Raw genomic sequence first — 16,098 nt, forward strand, 5'->3', positions numbered from 1 at the left:
CTGTGTGAACAGCGTATGCAAAGGAGTGGCAGTTATAACGTCATTGCTAGACAGCTCGAAAAGGAAATAGTAGAGTGGAACGAATGTTGGGGAGCTGGACGAAGATGGCAGTCGGCTTTGAATGGCGTGGTAGAAAGAGAGAAGTGAAGTTTGTATACGTGTCCGGTTCGTGAAAGGCGGAGGAGGATGACGAGTATTTTGGCAGGCGTAGGCGGGTCGGGTCACAAGACAAAGCAGGCAGACGAAGTCGGCCAGCAATGAAGTGGCAACCCGTTGGTGCGTACCAAGGCGTCTTTGTGAGCTCGACAAGTACCAGTGATTCCAACAGTCGAGTAGCAATGAGAGCAGCCGAATAATGTTGATGAGCTACTGAATCATAACAATGACTCAACCAAGCTGTCAGGACTCAGGAACAGTAAGCTTCCCGCCGCTTGTCCAGCTGCTTTCGATACAATTGAGATGGCTGGACGTTTGAGGATGAGAATAGTGCTGGAAAAATGGTTGAAGGGGCGGATGTTTGAGGACTTTGGGTGAGAGGACTTGGGTTCGCCCGGTAACGCCAGGAATGAAGGAGCGATGATGGTCGGAACAGATTAGATGGGGGCGGTAGGTTGGAGAAGGAGGCAGGAAAGGAGAGAGTGACGATGGACAAAGTGCAATTAAGGTGGAGAGCTATGAACGTGACTTGATCCAAATTACATTGCAATTGTCTTTGTCTGTAGTGGAGGGAGGTGGGAGATAAGAAGGATTAGAAGCAGGAATGGGGTTGGGATGGTGATGCAGACGGGTGGTACAGAGACTGGGCGAGCGTTCAACGGGCAGGTTCGCCCAACACCGAAACGAGCTCTGGACAAGGGGAGAGGCGCTGCAGTGGGGACGAGGAGAGCAGCTAGGAACTGGGCACGGGGCAGAGCAGTATTGGTTGCGTACGCCGCCGGGGCCCTTGAGTCGCCCTTGGCTTGAATGGGAAGATGTGGGGCAGCATTCCAAACTGGTAGAATCTCATCGAATCATGCCGTCAGCCAATCATCCGCCCATCTGCCGCCCTCCATTTTAGACGCATGAAGCTATCCCATCTCATTTCTGAAGCAGACACAGCTCAGTCTCAGACAAGTTAGATCAATAGAAGTAAACAATGATCACGAGGCCATCTTGGGGAGATTTCTCGATTCTGGAATCGGCCTGTCTCTGACTAACATACCGCCTGGAATGGACAAAGGATTAGCACTCCAGTCATCAGGCCCCATGACAAAGTAATGTGACTTACTATTTCTTTCTTCGACTCATGTGGTAAGGTGTCTGTGGCGAACATGCTGCTATGTATGGTCTGTTTGAAAAGCGACTCCGACAACCAGTAACAATCATGCTCAATGGTCGTGGCATGAATGCTGATTGGTTCGAATTAGCAACAATGCGAAGCGGGCAGCTCGAGACTCGGACTGCCTGGGAAATTCTCGACAGCGTTGTTGACAAACAAAGCAAGGTCCCAGGTCCCAGGTCCCACGCCTAACGTGCACTCCTCCTATCATCACACCTGGTTTGAAGGAGTGAAGTGCGGGCTTGCCCCGCCTTCCTGCAACCAGCCCCTGTGCTCGAGGACCCTGAAGAAAGCACAACTCCACTGACGTGAACAAGCATCATGTCATGTTTCATCGAACCATTGCTAGTTAGTGGCTTACATGTCATCTGCTTGCAAAGCGCCGCTTGTCGAATGAGATCGAATCTTCTGGCCACTGCTTGTGTCAACGAGCATCTTCTCTCCAACGCAAACGTAGACATTCTTCATGCAAAAGAATGAAATAACAATAGCATCAATCAATAAACACGAGCTCTGGTCGTTGAAGTTCTCAGAGCTTTACACTTGTCATACCCGCTACTACTTCCGTTACAGAGTAACACAACCTGCGAACTAATGCGCAACGGTTTGACAAGTCCTCTCCTCGACCAACCAATCTTCTACCAAGGTCAACGTCATTGCCGCTGTTAATGGGAGTTGCCGCCCAGTCGCTGCAGCGAGCAAGGTTCACTTTTGTTTTCTGAGGTCCATATTGCGTGTTCGACTTTGTGTAGATCATCCATCTAATAGACGCCCTGGGTACCCACAACCACCGACATACAAGCGAGTAGTATGCAGAATATACCCCGTAAGCTGCAAGGAAAGTATAGTTACCATGATTTATTGGAGGCAGTGACTTGTCGTACAACATTTCACTGGAATCAAGTTATTGTCCGCCACAGCACCACTCACGCTGTTGCTAGTTAGGTACAGCATAGAGTTTCAAGTCCGTTCTGGCGGACGCCTCGCAATATATCTGAAACCAGAATAGCCTATGGGCATGTTGTGCTAAAAATGTCGATTTTGGTCAATTATAGGTGAGAATAAAGCTTGTTAGGTAATGTTCTGCCAGTGTTAGTCGTACACGTTTGATTGAGTGTATCCTATGATGTTCATGAATCATGTGTGAACTCATCCTCCAACAGTTCTTCTTCCTTTCAATTTGAAGCTGCACCAAAGCGGCATCAGCGGAAGGTTCCAGGCCTTGAGTCCTTGAGCCCTTCAGAGTTCGGCCGCTGGCTAGCCAGCAGATATTTCACCTTAGAAGCCAGCGATATACCTAATGCAGGTTCATCTTCATGGCAGCAGCGGTGAGGAAGCTTGGCTCAAATCTTTTCAATATGACAGCCTAAAGCTAACTAACTACTGCAAGAGGAGAATGAGCTGATACATTTAAGCAGCGGTGAGAGTGAAAAATCTTCGCCTTTGAAGAAAGAGGAAGAATGCGGCTGAACAACACATGTGATTTGGATGTGGATTGTTCTTCGAGGAACAAATAGAGTGTGACAACATAAGTACTTATGGCAATATGGGACAACGGCGTGATTCTTTTTCGACTCGCTTATAAGAAAGCAGCGAAATGCGATTTATTCATGCAACTGGGAGGTGCGTCGACTCACGACCTCACTGTGGCGTTGGGAATTCCAAATCCCTCTTACGTCGAAATGGATTTATAAATACGCATTATTGAATATCCAGAATTGCCTACACTATTCTTCCTCTTTGGGACTTCCTGACGCTGAATATGTACTGATTCATCATCATGACCTTACGTCCCACAGTCCAATATTTACCAGCTATGAGCTTCCTAACATCTGAGGGGTGCGCAAGCTTTCCGCAAGATGCCGCCAAACCGATGCCTCCCGTCACGCTGGTTCCCATGCCTTTTGTTGCCTTATTTCGACAGTGCAATGGAACCAAATTGATTGATATTTCCCATTTCACAGAAGTTCCTGCCTTCCGTAGACCACACCACAGCGTACGGATTGAATGTCAAGAGTACACGGTGGAATATCACCTGCCTTAACGTACGAGCCCAGCCGGAGCTACCACCCTTGATATATACCGATCAAAAGTTTGATGACGGAGGAGACTCACTGAGCCATGCACTTGCATAAGATGCTAAGGAGTAAACCCGTACGGACGGTGCAGAGAGAATCACTTTAATTGTAAGCACTGGGCACGCCTTTAACGTGAATGACGATCCTGGGTTGGGATTGGTAGTCTGGTGGTTGCGAGTAGATGTTCTACCTGGGGCTTGTGACAATCCAGGACTTCAGCAGAGATATCGATGCCATACATGCAAAGGATTCATTGCCCGTCGGACGCTCTCAAGATAGAGTCCAAGGCTGGTTCGTTGAGATTTCGATTGTAGCCCTTGAACAAAACTCACGGTTCTACTGAACAAACTAAGCACTCTAAGTTTTCGCTGTTGTTAACTTCGTAACTGGTTGACATGTCCAAGTTCAGCATTATTAGATCCTAGTGAGCCTGCTTAGAATGCTTTGATTCACACTTTATTCAATCAAGAAGAATCTAAAGAAAATATCTCATGAGTCTATTTATTTAGTCCTTGCGAGCCATATCTGTGCGACCGAGCGGCGGGTATCAACTCCCTACAACCATTAAGTTTTGTGCAAGAATTTCGCAATATACAGCGAGCAAGACCAAGGTCTCAAATCATGAGTGTTGTATTTACGTCGAGCCCTTCTTTTGGGATTTGGGTGCTGTTAACGTAGAGTTGTGATTTACCATCTTGCTATTGTGGTTCATCGATTTCCTGTTGTTTAGTCCAGAAGGCGAGACCCCTGGGGTTGAGCTGTGGTCATCGCGGCTTTATCTCTTTTGTAAATGACCAGGTGGACTCAGATAGTGAGCCGATGGCGACCCGTCTGCTGCAGCAGTTTCAAATGCCCACGTTGATGTATGATCGGCTCTGAGTCTGCCTGATTTACCATATTTCCTTCCAATAGACGACACAACGTACTTCCGTAACCATTCCTTTTTCCGGCCATGGTCCTCTATTGGCCAGGCTTTTTCTGTCTTCGCCACTAGAACAAAAAGAGAGAAAAAAAAGCAAACCGAGATGAGAGCAACCGCTCGATATGCCCCCTTGAATGCTGGGGCAATCCAAAGAAAGGGACAGGCCTCAGGCTTTCCCAGCCGACTGAACGACTTTCGGCCTGACTGGGCCACAGCCACCCAATAGAGGTTCTATTTTGTGGCAGCTTCCATAAAGATTTGGAAGATTTTGAAGATGTTGAAGATGAATCACGGCAAATGAGCAGCAGTCATGCTCTCGCGAGTGTCACATCGTCTTCCGATGCCGTCGGTCAGTCGGGTAAGCAGCAAGCCGGACTTGGATGGACGGGAGAAACCGGGTGATTCTTCTCCTGATTGCCAAGGCGCGCTCTCTCTCTCTCTCGCTCTCTCACTTTTCTGCGGGGAACTTCTGGTGGAGCACATGAAAATGCGGAGACAAGAAGCCAACATTAGAGGGTGTCATGCCGTTGCATATGCTCGCAATCAATGGATGTCCCGAGGGCTGACCTCAAAAATCACTGCTTCACCACAAGCTCCTTGTAGATGTCCTATTTCTTTTCTGTTTTTTTCTGTTCTTTGGCGTGGAATTGTCTTTTTCTCATCCTTTTTTTCCTTAGTCTCAACTTCTCCAACTACGTTGCCGACTCCAGCCAATTCTGTGGTGGCCGACCTTCCCTTCTGCCGAGATTGTTACGTGTGACAATACTTGACTTGTACGAAAATTGATCACCTCCCTTCTTTTAGCAAAGCATCAAACAACCATCGAAGCATCACAATCATGGCAACCAATGGCGCCCACGGCACGACTCATCCTCCCACTTCGAACGAGCAGGTCAAGACCGATATCGTCACTCTCACCAGATTCCTTACCGAGGAACAAGCCAAACATAAAGAAGCCACAGGAGATTTCACGTACGGACTATCACACTCTCTCCAACCGCTTCAGTACGCCTCCTGCTAATCTCGCCATGCAGTCTTCTCTTCCACGCCCTCCAATTCTCCTTCAAGTCGATTGCATACTGGATTCGACGTGCCAGTCTTGCGAACCTGTCTGGTCTGGCCGGATCCTCAAACACGACCGGTGATGATCAGAAGAAGCTTGATGTCATTGGCAATGACATCTTTATTGCATCCATGCGCGGTTCTGGCCGTGTTCGAATGGTCGTTAGCGAAGAAGAGGAAGAAGCCATCATTTTTGACGAACATCCAAATGCAAGATATGCAGTTGCCTGCGATCCCATCGACGGTAGCTCGAACCTGGATGCTGGTGTCAGTGTTGGGACGATTTTTGGAATCTTCAAGCTACCGGATAGATGTGTTGGTGCTGGGAAGAAAGTGACGAAGAACGACCTATTGATGCCAGGGACCGAGCTGCTTGCGGCTGGTTTCACCATGTACGGTGCTTCGGCTCAGTTGGTGATAACGATGAAGGGAGGAAACGTGAATGGGTTCACCCTGGATGCCGCGTTGGGCGAGTTCATCTTGACGCATCCAGACATGAAGATACCAAAGAAGAGGGCCATATACAGTGTGAACGAGGGAAACAGTTTGTACTGGGAAGACAATACGAAGAAGTATTTTGAAAGTTTAAAGTATCCTGTAGAGGAAAGCGGGAAGCCATACTCTGGGAGGTATATCGGTAGGTCACCTTCTTCTATCTCGGTAGCCACTCTATCCAAAAAATCTGCCTTAGGAGCAAAAGAATTGGCTGATACTTGGTATATCATTACAGGCAGTATGGTAGCAGACGCCTACCGAACCCTCCTCTATGGGGGCATATTCGCCTACCCTACCGACAAGAAGTCTCCCAAGGGGAAACTGAGGATTTTATATGAATGCGCTGTGAGTCTTACCAATCAGGCGTCTTGCTCTATGCAATCTGTCCCATTCGCTCCGCTCTGCCAACTGTCGAATCGTACATTATATCGACTAACCTTTTTGCCCAGCCAATGGCCATGGTCTTTGAGAATGCCGGCGGTCAAGCCGTCGACGGCAAGATGGCGCGCATGCTGGAAGTCCAGCCCGAGCATATTCACGATCGAAGTGGAATCTTCTTGGGTAGTTATGATGAGGTGCAGAAGGTGATCGAGGCGCACAAGTGAGTCGTACTGGGTGAGAGCAAAACGTGAGGGTGGTCTTGGGGAGGATTGTGCATGGGATGAGAAGGAAGCGTGGTGGCGGCGGCGGCATTCTGCTTAGCATCTCCGTGGCAGGAATATGGAAGTTAAAGTCGATAGAAGTGGTCATTCAATGTAAACATTCACATGCAGCTGCCTAAGCATATATATCATGCAATCCTAGAGCCAGTCCAGCCTACTTCCAAGGTTTCTACTGCATTCCGACCAGATATTCACATCTTCTCTTCCCGAATTCCAAGTAGCCATGTCATAATCATTCACCTTCCTCGCGCGTGCTGGGATCAATACAATTCCCAATGATGAGTGAGCCTGATTCCGGATGAAGTGGCGCCATTGGAACTGAGGATTGTGCACTAAATAACGAGAAGGCTTAAATCTCTACACGAAGGTGATGGGAACCGTGGCTGGGGGAATCCGGGTATTATGGCATCACATAGTAGGTTCTTGCTCGTAGGAAGGGAGAGACGACTGTCACGGAGGAAGCTCAAGGAGAGAACTTGGCTGCATTAAAACCAAGTAGCTTCGTTCCCGATCTCCTTCCTGGGGCATGTGTTATGCTATGATCTCTTCTGCTATTCTGTTCTGTTCTTTGCGTTTGAGCCGAACTTTTTCTTCAGCTTCGGAGGTTTTCGTCTTGAGGGGCATAGTATCTCGAAGAAGGGAGAGCTTTGTCGCCGGGACCTTAATGACCATGGGCTGTATGCCCCGGCAAAATACATCAGTCCTTAACGAGCTGTCGCCATAACAGCACGGTAATGTCGTCGGGCCAACTCCGTCGCGTGACCGAGTTTCGCATCCGCCGTGAGTGGCAGTTCAAGAAGGCTGCTCTGTTTCTGTTTGAGAAGAAGTCAGCCAATCGCTAGATCTTGCCAGAAAACTCAGAGTTGATAGAGAAGTGGTTGGCTCGTACCTGGTCCCGCGCAACCAAATCCGCAACTCTCCTCGCCATTTCCTGACACGCAACCCTCTGTTCCAATTCCTCTAATCCTCCCGCCGTGAGATTGCTGCCCCTCTTCTTGAACGTCCTGCCTACCTCCTCCAGCGCAGATTGCAGCCTCTTGATCCTCGCTTCTCTTTCCTGACTCCCTTCCCTAGTCTCTATCGTGCTATTCTCTGAATCGATCAATATCACGAAATCCTCGTACATGCCACCACCAGTACCCCAATCCTGTACCCGCTCTTTGATTTGGTTTCCAAACTGCCCCACCATCACCTTGATGACATCCCAGTCTTCTTCTATGACGGCTCGTGGCGCAACCCTGCGACAGAGACATTCATGCGCCTCAACCCATTCTTGTGCTAGGAGCAGATACCTCAACTCATTGAGACTCTGATGTATGGCACGGAAGTAGAACGCTTTGGCTCTGCATATCCACGTCGCGGGTATCTTGAGTTTTTCGATCAGGATCTGCCACTGTTTGTCGATCTCGGCGGCTTTGCGGTCGAGCATTTGGGGTAATGTGGCAGCATGGCGGATAAGGACATCTCGGATGTGGTATTCGCGGATGTGGGGTTCCGAGATGTGCATCAAGGCAAAGATGGCGCCAAGGGGGAAGGATGAAGCAGAGAGCTGGAAAGAGAGGTCAATTGCCAGTTTGTCTGCTAATTCGGAAGAGATGGGAAGACTGGGTATGTTCGCGACGAGGGCGTGGTAGAGCTGAAACGGAATGCGGTTATCGAAGGCGCGGGTTAGCGGTGCAAGAGCTTGTGGGAGGGTAGGGGCATCTTCTTGCGCTCCTTTGGTGGCGGCATAGAGCTGTAGGAGTACCCAAAGAGGGTGTTGTTGCTCGCCACCACTCCCCCCATCTGGGAAAGGCACAGCGGATTCTTGCTTGCTTGCCAACTTCTCGGCGAACTCTTTTACAGCATCTTCTATATTTCCATTCTTGGCTTTACCGTACCATAGACACATGCCGAACGCTTGCGTCCAGTCGAGGTTGAATCGTTCGGAGATGGAAAAGGTTGATGCACGATTTTCGAGGGGGCCCTGAGACTTCCCCTCCGAGATTGTTGTGTTGCCTGCAAGCAGCTCATACAAGGCGCGAATCGGCTCGCTCATCTCTGAGACCATGTTCTGATCTCGCCATGCTTGAAGTTGTCCTGCCATGTCCGACTGAAACTGCTCATCAGCGGCGTCGAGCTGAGCGATCATTATTGACAGACGAGGACTGCCTAGGTCAGAGAGCCGGTGACAAGCATCATGGATCTGGTGTGCAGTGAGTAAGGCGATGGCATTTTCTTCACTCGGAGTGCTCTGCAGCTGCTCTGCATGCTTTTCTTGAATCAAAGCAGCCCAGAACTCTGACAACCTGTCTTTTCGGATTCGTTCCGCAAATTTGCTCTTCTGCGATGGATTCAGACCCTTGGAGAATTTGTCGTCATACTTGTCAAACAGGACATGGGCGAGTTCGTAGATGTCTAGTTCCGATTTGGATTCGTCGGTCTGACCTACCTGCTGGTCACGCTGCGTAATCTGCTCGCAGAATGTTGAAAACTTTAGAGGTTTCTGCTTTGCCAACGGAACATCATCAGCGACGGTGATCTTTGCATTGTGCCACCCCCATTCAGAATTGTTGTAAGACTGGCTGAGGTCAGTATTCAATAGCACCTCAGGGATGGCTTACCCACTGTTCGACCGTCGCCAATCAGAGAACTCTCAACGATGTCTCTTTTCCGGCTGATGTTGAGGTTGGTGTCGCGCCATGTCCAGGCATGCTCTGCCGTGGCAGGGGATAGACCCTCCCAAGCGTGAAGCAGTGATCCAGTGGGTGTCCACTTCACGGGAAAAGAGTTATGCCACTTCTGGTCCGGGCTAGTCATCTCAGCGTTCGCGTCGAATGTCTTAGCACGTTTGGCATAGGGATACTAGCAGAGAAAAGTATTCAGCAATTTGTTCATTTGATTAGCTACCTACATACATGAATGGGCTCAACGTCTGACCCGGTAAACACTGGACTTCACATTGGTACATTGTCCGACTCGTCATGTTCATCAAAAGCAATTGGGAAGGGAATCAAACCTCAATACCATGTTCTCCTTCAATCTTCTGCCTGCTCAAAGCCATCCGTTCCTCATGCTGACCGAACAAGGAATTCATTAGATCGATATTCGTTCGGATTTCGTTCTGCTTGTTGACAGTCTGTTGTTTCGTGGGTGAGCTGACTCGGTGCAGGAGCACATTTCCCTGGACTTCCCGCAGTGCTTCTCGATTCTGCTTACGAGGACTGATAGTGCGTTGCAGCTGCTCTGCCCAATCACCATCGAGATCAATCAAAGGCCGACCGGGTGTGTCCCATGGGTGTTGGCTGGTTTTCATCGCCGACTTAGCCGGAGTGTCCAGGGCATCAGTCGGATGCATTGGTTGCGGAAAGGATCCAGCCATGTTCATCTCCTCGCCTGAGTCTTGTTCATCTGATTCGTATGACTTGTCAGAGCCCGAGACTCCACTCGCGGCAACATCATCCAGAGCAGATTCGTCCTGATGGTAGTCAATGGCAGAATGGCGGTCGAAGTCGCCCGGTACGCTCGTCTTTCTGAATTCGAAGGTGTCCTCTTCCGGCGAAGAATCTTCAGTGGTGTGCCCATCGACATCCATCATGCTGTCAGCTGCATGTTCAGCTCGAGACGTCTGACCAGGCTCGGTGATATCCTCCGGAAGGTCGCTGAGCGCGCTGTCAAGAGATTCGTTGCCGCTTTCATCCTCGTCATCAAAGTCGAGTCCGTAGCGGGTGTAATGAGGTACCTGGAAGGTCCAGACTCCTGTTTGAGTGTCGTAGCTGACGTATTGCGTGTTTGGCATTTTCTTGAGCCGAGCAATGTGTCTGTCAAATAAAGGTCCACTGGTGGCAGACGAAGGGGCACCACGAGCGCGAGGCCACGAGTTCTCCAAATGAATGGTAGAGGGCACATTAAGTCCTTTACCACGCGGTGGTTTGTTGTGCGCGTCGGAGTAGACTGAGATAGATCGGATTCTGATTTCAACAATCTTCCCAAACAGATCATCCAGAGGGACTGTGGTAAGATCGACCTCGTCCTCGAATGTGACGTAGCCACATCCCTGTCGTCCAACCTGGAAACCCTTGAAATGCTGCAGTCTCTCGCGGGGCATCTTGGAAAGCTCTCCTCGAGATGGTTTCATCCAGTATTCGCCAGGTTTGGGATCAACAGCGGCCGGTGCATCGCTGGGCAGCCGCATTTTTGAGACAACACTGTCCGTCTCACGATCTTCAGGCACAACGGCCAGCTCGTTGCCACGAACCTGCTCCATCTGTGGAGGAGCGGAAGCACTTCCATCGGTTGGATTACCTCGTCGGGAGGATCGGAGGAATCCCTGTTCTTCAGCACTTGGCTCTGGACTCTCATCTTCCGTACGGACCAAGGCACCATTCACACCATTTATGGAACCATCCTGTGTGCCGCCAGTTGCGTCTTTATCGAAGCTGACGCGCTTTTTGAGCTTGCTCGGCTGTTCTGTAGTGCCGTTACTGTTTGTATTGTCCCCATTCGTGGCACTGGTCGTGGCGCCATTCGCGACACGATTTGCGCTGCTTGATGGAGCTGGCAGAGTCGGCTGAGCTGGAGCTGAACGGCTGAAAAGATCCGTCTTGAGGTTGCGATCGATGGTTAGTCGCCGAATGCTTCCGCTCGAGTATCTGGAGCTGCCAGGAGCAAAAGCACCTGGACTTAGGACGCTTTCACCATCTGCTGCAAATTGCTGCCGCAGATTGCTTGCAGAGAAGCTTTTACCCATAGATCGGCCAAAACTACCGCCGGTAAAGCTTCTGCCATACATGCTACTGCTCAAGCCTCCTCCGCTTGGTGTGCTTGCAGCACTATTCGGACTGCCATAAGTGGAATAGGTGAAGCCATAGCCTAAGCGTCGTGGAGGAGTCATCAATTTGGACGAGGACAACCTGAAAGATGGGATTGCTTTCATCTGGCTTTCCTTTAAGCGCTGGCTGGCAGACAGAGGGGTAACAAGCGGCCCAGAGTTCTGTGGTGTGGCTTCCGGGAGCCCAGACCAGATTGAGGACTGCCCGTAAGGATTGCCATCCAAAAGCGAAGAATGAAACGCTTGAGGTTGTTGGGCTGTCTGTTGGCTCTGTTGGGAGGTATTGAACAGGCTGTTGGTGGATTGCCCACCAAAAAGACTGTTGTTCTGTGCGGGTTGATTAGGTTGGCTGGTTCCGAACAGACTGGGCTTCTGTTGCTGCTGGGTGTTGCTGAACAGACCACCAGCATTGTTTGCGGGAGTCCCGCCGAAAAGCCCACCTCCTTGTGGTTGGGAGGTAGTGCCAGTTCCACCGAACAGTCCGCCAGTGCCTTGGTTCTGCGTACCTCCAAAAGATCCGGTTCCACCAAACAAACTTGGCTTCTGTTGTTGCGTGCCAGATCCACCGAAAAGACCTCCACCAGTACTCTGACCACTTGCTCCAAACCCAGTCGAGCCTTGCCCTGTCGTACCGCTGCCAAAGAGCCCACCACCACCTGTCGCAGGCTGAGTTGCGCCAAACAGACCACCAGAGGGCTGTGCTTGGGACGCTTGCGTAGTCCCAAAGCCTCCGCTTCCGAAGAGACCTCCGGCTTTGTTCTGATCTTGAGCTTGCTGACCCTGTTGGTTTTGCGTGCCAAAAGCACTGAAAGGGTTCGAGCCCTGCGTTGACTGGTTAGCTCCAAAGCCAGTCGAGCCAGCACCACCAAATAGGCCGCCTCCCGTAGTGCTGCTCCCAAGACCACCACTGGTGCCACCGAAGAGGCCAGGCTTGCTTTGGGCTTGACTGGCACCGAAAGGATTCGAGCTGGTTGCAGCTTGACCAAAGGCGCCTCCTGTACTTCCAAACCCTGAAGTTGTGCTTTGAGGTGCTGTACCAAACAGTCCCCCAGAGGTAGTAGAGGTGGATTGTGCACCGAAGAGCCCACCAGCTGCCGGCTTGTTCGTGCTGAGAAAGCTGGTGGAGCCGCCGCTGCCGAAGCCGCCGGTAGAGGTCTGTCCAAAACCGGTTCCGCTAGAGCTTGTTGCGCCAAAAGGATTGCTGCTTCCGGTTCCACCAAACGCTGTGGAAGTTTGTCCTCCGAAGGTGCCTCCTCCGAATGCACCCCCACCAAAGCCTCCTGCCTGGCCACTACCGTTTCCGTACCGTCTGCCTTTGTCGTAATCTGCCAGGCGAAGTTCCTAAGCAATCGTCAGAAGCGCTCTGCTTATTGATCAGTAGACTTACTTCGAAAGAGTACTTTGAGTATGCTGGCATAAAGTTGATGCTCTGAAAACTGTTCGTCCCATTGCCCGTTGGGTCCTTCTCGTTTGTTGGATTAAAAGGTGTGATGGCAGTGCCTTCACTGGGCGGTACGCCTTGTCCTAATGCCGTCCCTACACCTGCCTGGCCAAATGGATTGGTTTGAGTGTTTCCAAAGCCCGTTGTGCCAGTAGCGCTGCTAGATGACCCGAACAGCCCCGTCCCACCTCCACTTCCGAAGGCAGGTTTGGACTGCCCAAAGGAGAAGCCCCCTCCGGTATTGCCGCCTCCAAAGGGACTGCTATTAACTGTTGTTCCACCAAATGGGCTGCTCCCGGTCCCGAAGCCGCCTGAGCCAGCGGTCGCAGTGTTGCCGAATAGACTAGTGCCTGCCGATGTTGTGGCACCAAAGCCTGGTTTGCTTTGACCGAAGAGCGAGGTACCGCCTGAGCTTGGACCGAAACCGCCTATAGAAGAGACGTTAGTAGGCGTAGCATGACATCCGTGATACGAATTTGCTGTAGTGAGCCGTCATAGACTGTGCCAGAACCGGTATATAGTGGTTGCGGAAGGTCAGACCTACCTCCAGACCCAAAGCCACCTGTAGCACCGCCACCTCCAAATGGATTTGTTGTCGTAGATGAGGTTCCAAAGCCCGAACCGAAGCCTGTTCGAGGTGATGAAAATGTCAGAATTCAAGGAGGAGTCGCACAGCGTGATGTATTGTACGCCGTGGCGTAGAAGGGGAACAAAAGCTGATGGAAGCGGGAGAATGTGGCTCACCTGACGTGGTAGAGTTGTTGTTAGTGCTGCCAAAACCACCTGTATTCTGGTTGTTGCTCTGGCCAAAGCCGGAGAAGCCACCAAATGTAGACATGTTGATTTCGGGCGATCAGAGAAGGACAGTACTACTGAAGTGCGATCGCGTGACGCTTCAAAGGCTGAAGACGCGAGACGAATGGAAGAAATTGTTTGGCCTCGAAAACGGATGGGCTTTTCGCGTAGCTGCGAGATGACGGAGAAGCGCAGTCGAGCTGGAAAGAGAAGGCCAGGAAGCTGCGCGTAACTAACGTGCCGGCTAGCTCATCTTCGTCAAGGCTCGCTGATTCTACACGGATGTAGATGTAGATGCAGGTGAAGAATCGAAGCAACTGGGAATGCGAAGGGGGGGGACAGGTGCTTTGACGCGCTGGAGATGAGCTTGGAAGTCGAGTAAGCGAAGGTTACATAGATATGCAGTATGCAGTGGAGAAGGAGGCTGCCACTAGTTAAGGACGCTGCCAAAAAAAAGGCCGGGCTTGGAGATTGGTGCCAAGCCCACTAGTAACTAACATGAGTCAGCCAGCCTCCTGCCATACATTACTACTACGGGTACAGGCCTAAATAATGTACCCCCCCCTGGTGAAAACGCTAGTATTCGTACAAATCGACTATACAGAATTGAGTATAGACGTTAATAAAATCGCCCAATTAGGACTAGTCTCTAAAATCGAGTTTGCATTCCTTTTGCATCTATAACTGCTTGACATCTCTCTCGCATAGATCTAAGCAGCTCCACAAGATAGTCAGAAGGCACAGCATCCCATGCAGCATTAACAGCTGCACGTAGCTCATCGTGCTTGTGTAATCTATACCATCTTAATTAGATTCAAATCTGGCGAATACGCAGGCTATTAAATGTATTAGATACCACGTTGACGAAGATCTCAAATAGTGCCCTTAGCAGCATAAGCAGGAGTAGAATCTTATATAAACGTTAGATCTCTATTTGTACATATCTAATTATCAATAATAAAGATGATATGCTCTTGATATATTGCTTCTTAAATACTCCTCTATTCTTTCTCCCAAATATACTAGGGCTCTTCTTATCACATATTGCGCTTAAGTCTGCAACTATCATCTGTAATAGATTTCATTGAACAGACATGAACAGACGCTTCTATAGACTTTTTTCAGGTACGTGACACCAACCTGGCTCAGTGGCATGTATTAAGACTTGCAGCATGATTTTTTAAAGCTTTCACCGCGGCGATCTGAACTCCTTGTAAGATATGCATTGCTGCAAGCACTATGAGCAACTCTGTAGAGGTTATTGTTGCATAAGGATACTGTGGGAGTGGCTACCTTTGTTGCAGCTTACTGTGACCGCTTCATTCCCTATGTGTGGCGTTCAGTCGAGGAAACCTGTAGCAATGTTATTTTATAGTCTCTGTCTTTACGATCTCTATAGCATAACTCTAGATACCGGGATATAGGACGCTGATTTCGGCGGTCTTTGTCGCCACTTTTGACACCTGTTGCACTCTGTGGTCATATGATCCGTACCTCTCTTTCTGTCACTTCCACCTCTATTTCGTTATTTATGAAAAACCGCACCCCCTCGGACTAAAAAGAGAACCCTCCTAACCCCAAAAGATGATTCCCCTCTTTTGGTGTCTACCGATCTTCAGTGATTATTCTTTTTATTCTTGCTACTTATTAATAATAATACTAGTGTTATAATAGAGTTTCTTTCTATTATAAAGAAGGGATGGCTCTTATCCTCCATGGAATGACTGATACGCCCCACCAAAGATCGACTCGTAATAGCTAGGTAGGTCCGTTTGAAACGTTGTGTTTGGTGAATCCTGGCGCTTTGGAACCCCAATGTCAACATAGAGCTCAACATATTCGACGATTGAGGAGACGACACATGGCCATCATCGTTCATTCAAAGGATTGTATTCAAAGAAACATTCGACCCGCTGGAGCCAGGAGTATCGAATCCTTCTTCAACACCACTGCTTGCAGTGCTTTTGATCGCATTGTTTCGTTGAGCCTTGAATTGGTGCCTTTTGGAAGCATCTAAGTCAGTCACTAGAGAGTGGAAGCGTCAGTGCTGACGGCAGCAGATAAGTACCCCGTTGTTGATTTGACGCTCTAGTAGCTCTCAAGACACGATGCCAAGTAGGCCAAACCGTCTCATCAAGCGATGTTTGCAATTTATACAAGCTCGGAAATTGATCTACTCTCTGAAAAAAGAAATGATAAGATGTATGACTTGAACATTACGTTGTTAGAGGATGTAGCAAATAGCGTACGGAGATACCAATTGAATTGATTGAGTTACTCCTATCAAGAGGAGCATTTGGCTCACACTAATAGCTATAGAAGCGCATTACTGCAACAGCTCAGAAACAGCATTTGGCGTTCAATTCGTATAGCAATGCTCACTGCCATAAATAACAGGGCGTAAAAGTTACAAGAGCGTTTCGCATGCGGGGACCCCTGTATCATCCTGCTAATACGTAACAGATACGTATCGTATGCGCAGGGATTCTGACATACGTAACGTGGAAACGATCTT

General features: G+C 49.6%; 2 protein-coding genes across 2 annotated transcripts; one reads left to right on the top strand and one right to left on the bottom strand.

The window, feature by feature from the left end:
* Positions 1-5,156: 5,156 nt before the first annotated feature.
* Positions 5,157-6,480, top strand: EPUS_08371 (Fructose-1,6-bisphosphatase; the record flags this gene model as incomplete). The annotated part of the gene is made up of 4 exons (XM_007803245.1): positions 5,157-5,290; positions 5,353-6,017; positions 6,072-6,220; positions 6,325-6,480. The coding sequence occupies 4 exons, from the start codon at positions 5,157-5,159 to the stop codon at positions 6,478-6,480; spliced, it is 1,104 nt and encodes a 367-aa protein (XP_007801436.1).
* A 761-nt stretch (positions 6,481-7,241) lies between these two features.
* Positions 7,242-13,626, bottom strand: EPUS_08372 (uncharacterized protein; the record flags this gene model as incomplete). Its single annotated transcript, XM_007803246.1, has 8 exons — positions 7,242-7,349; positions 7,427-9,097; positions 9,145-9,381; positions 9,435-9,466; positions 9,544-12,688; positions 12,735-13,216; positions 13,333-13,416; positions 13,533-13,626. 8 exons carry the CDS (start codon positions 13,624-13,626, stop codon positions 7,242-7,244), a joined length of 5,853 nt encoding a protein of 1,950 aa, XP_007801437.1.
* Between the last annotated feature and the right edge of the window lie 2,472 nt (positions 13,627-16,098).

The sequence above is a fragment of the Endocarpon pusillum genome, assembly GCF_000464535.1.
Source record: "Endocarpon pusillum Z07020 unplaced genomic scaffold scaffold2075, whole genome shotgun sequence".
Lineage (NCBI taxonomy): Eukaryota > Fungi > Ascomycota > Eurotiomycetes > Verrucariales > Verrucariaceae > Endocarpon > Endocarpon pusillum.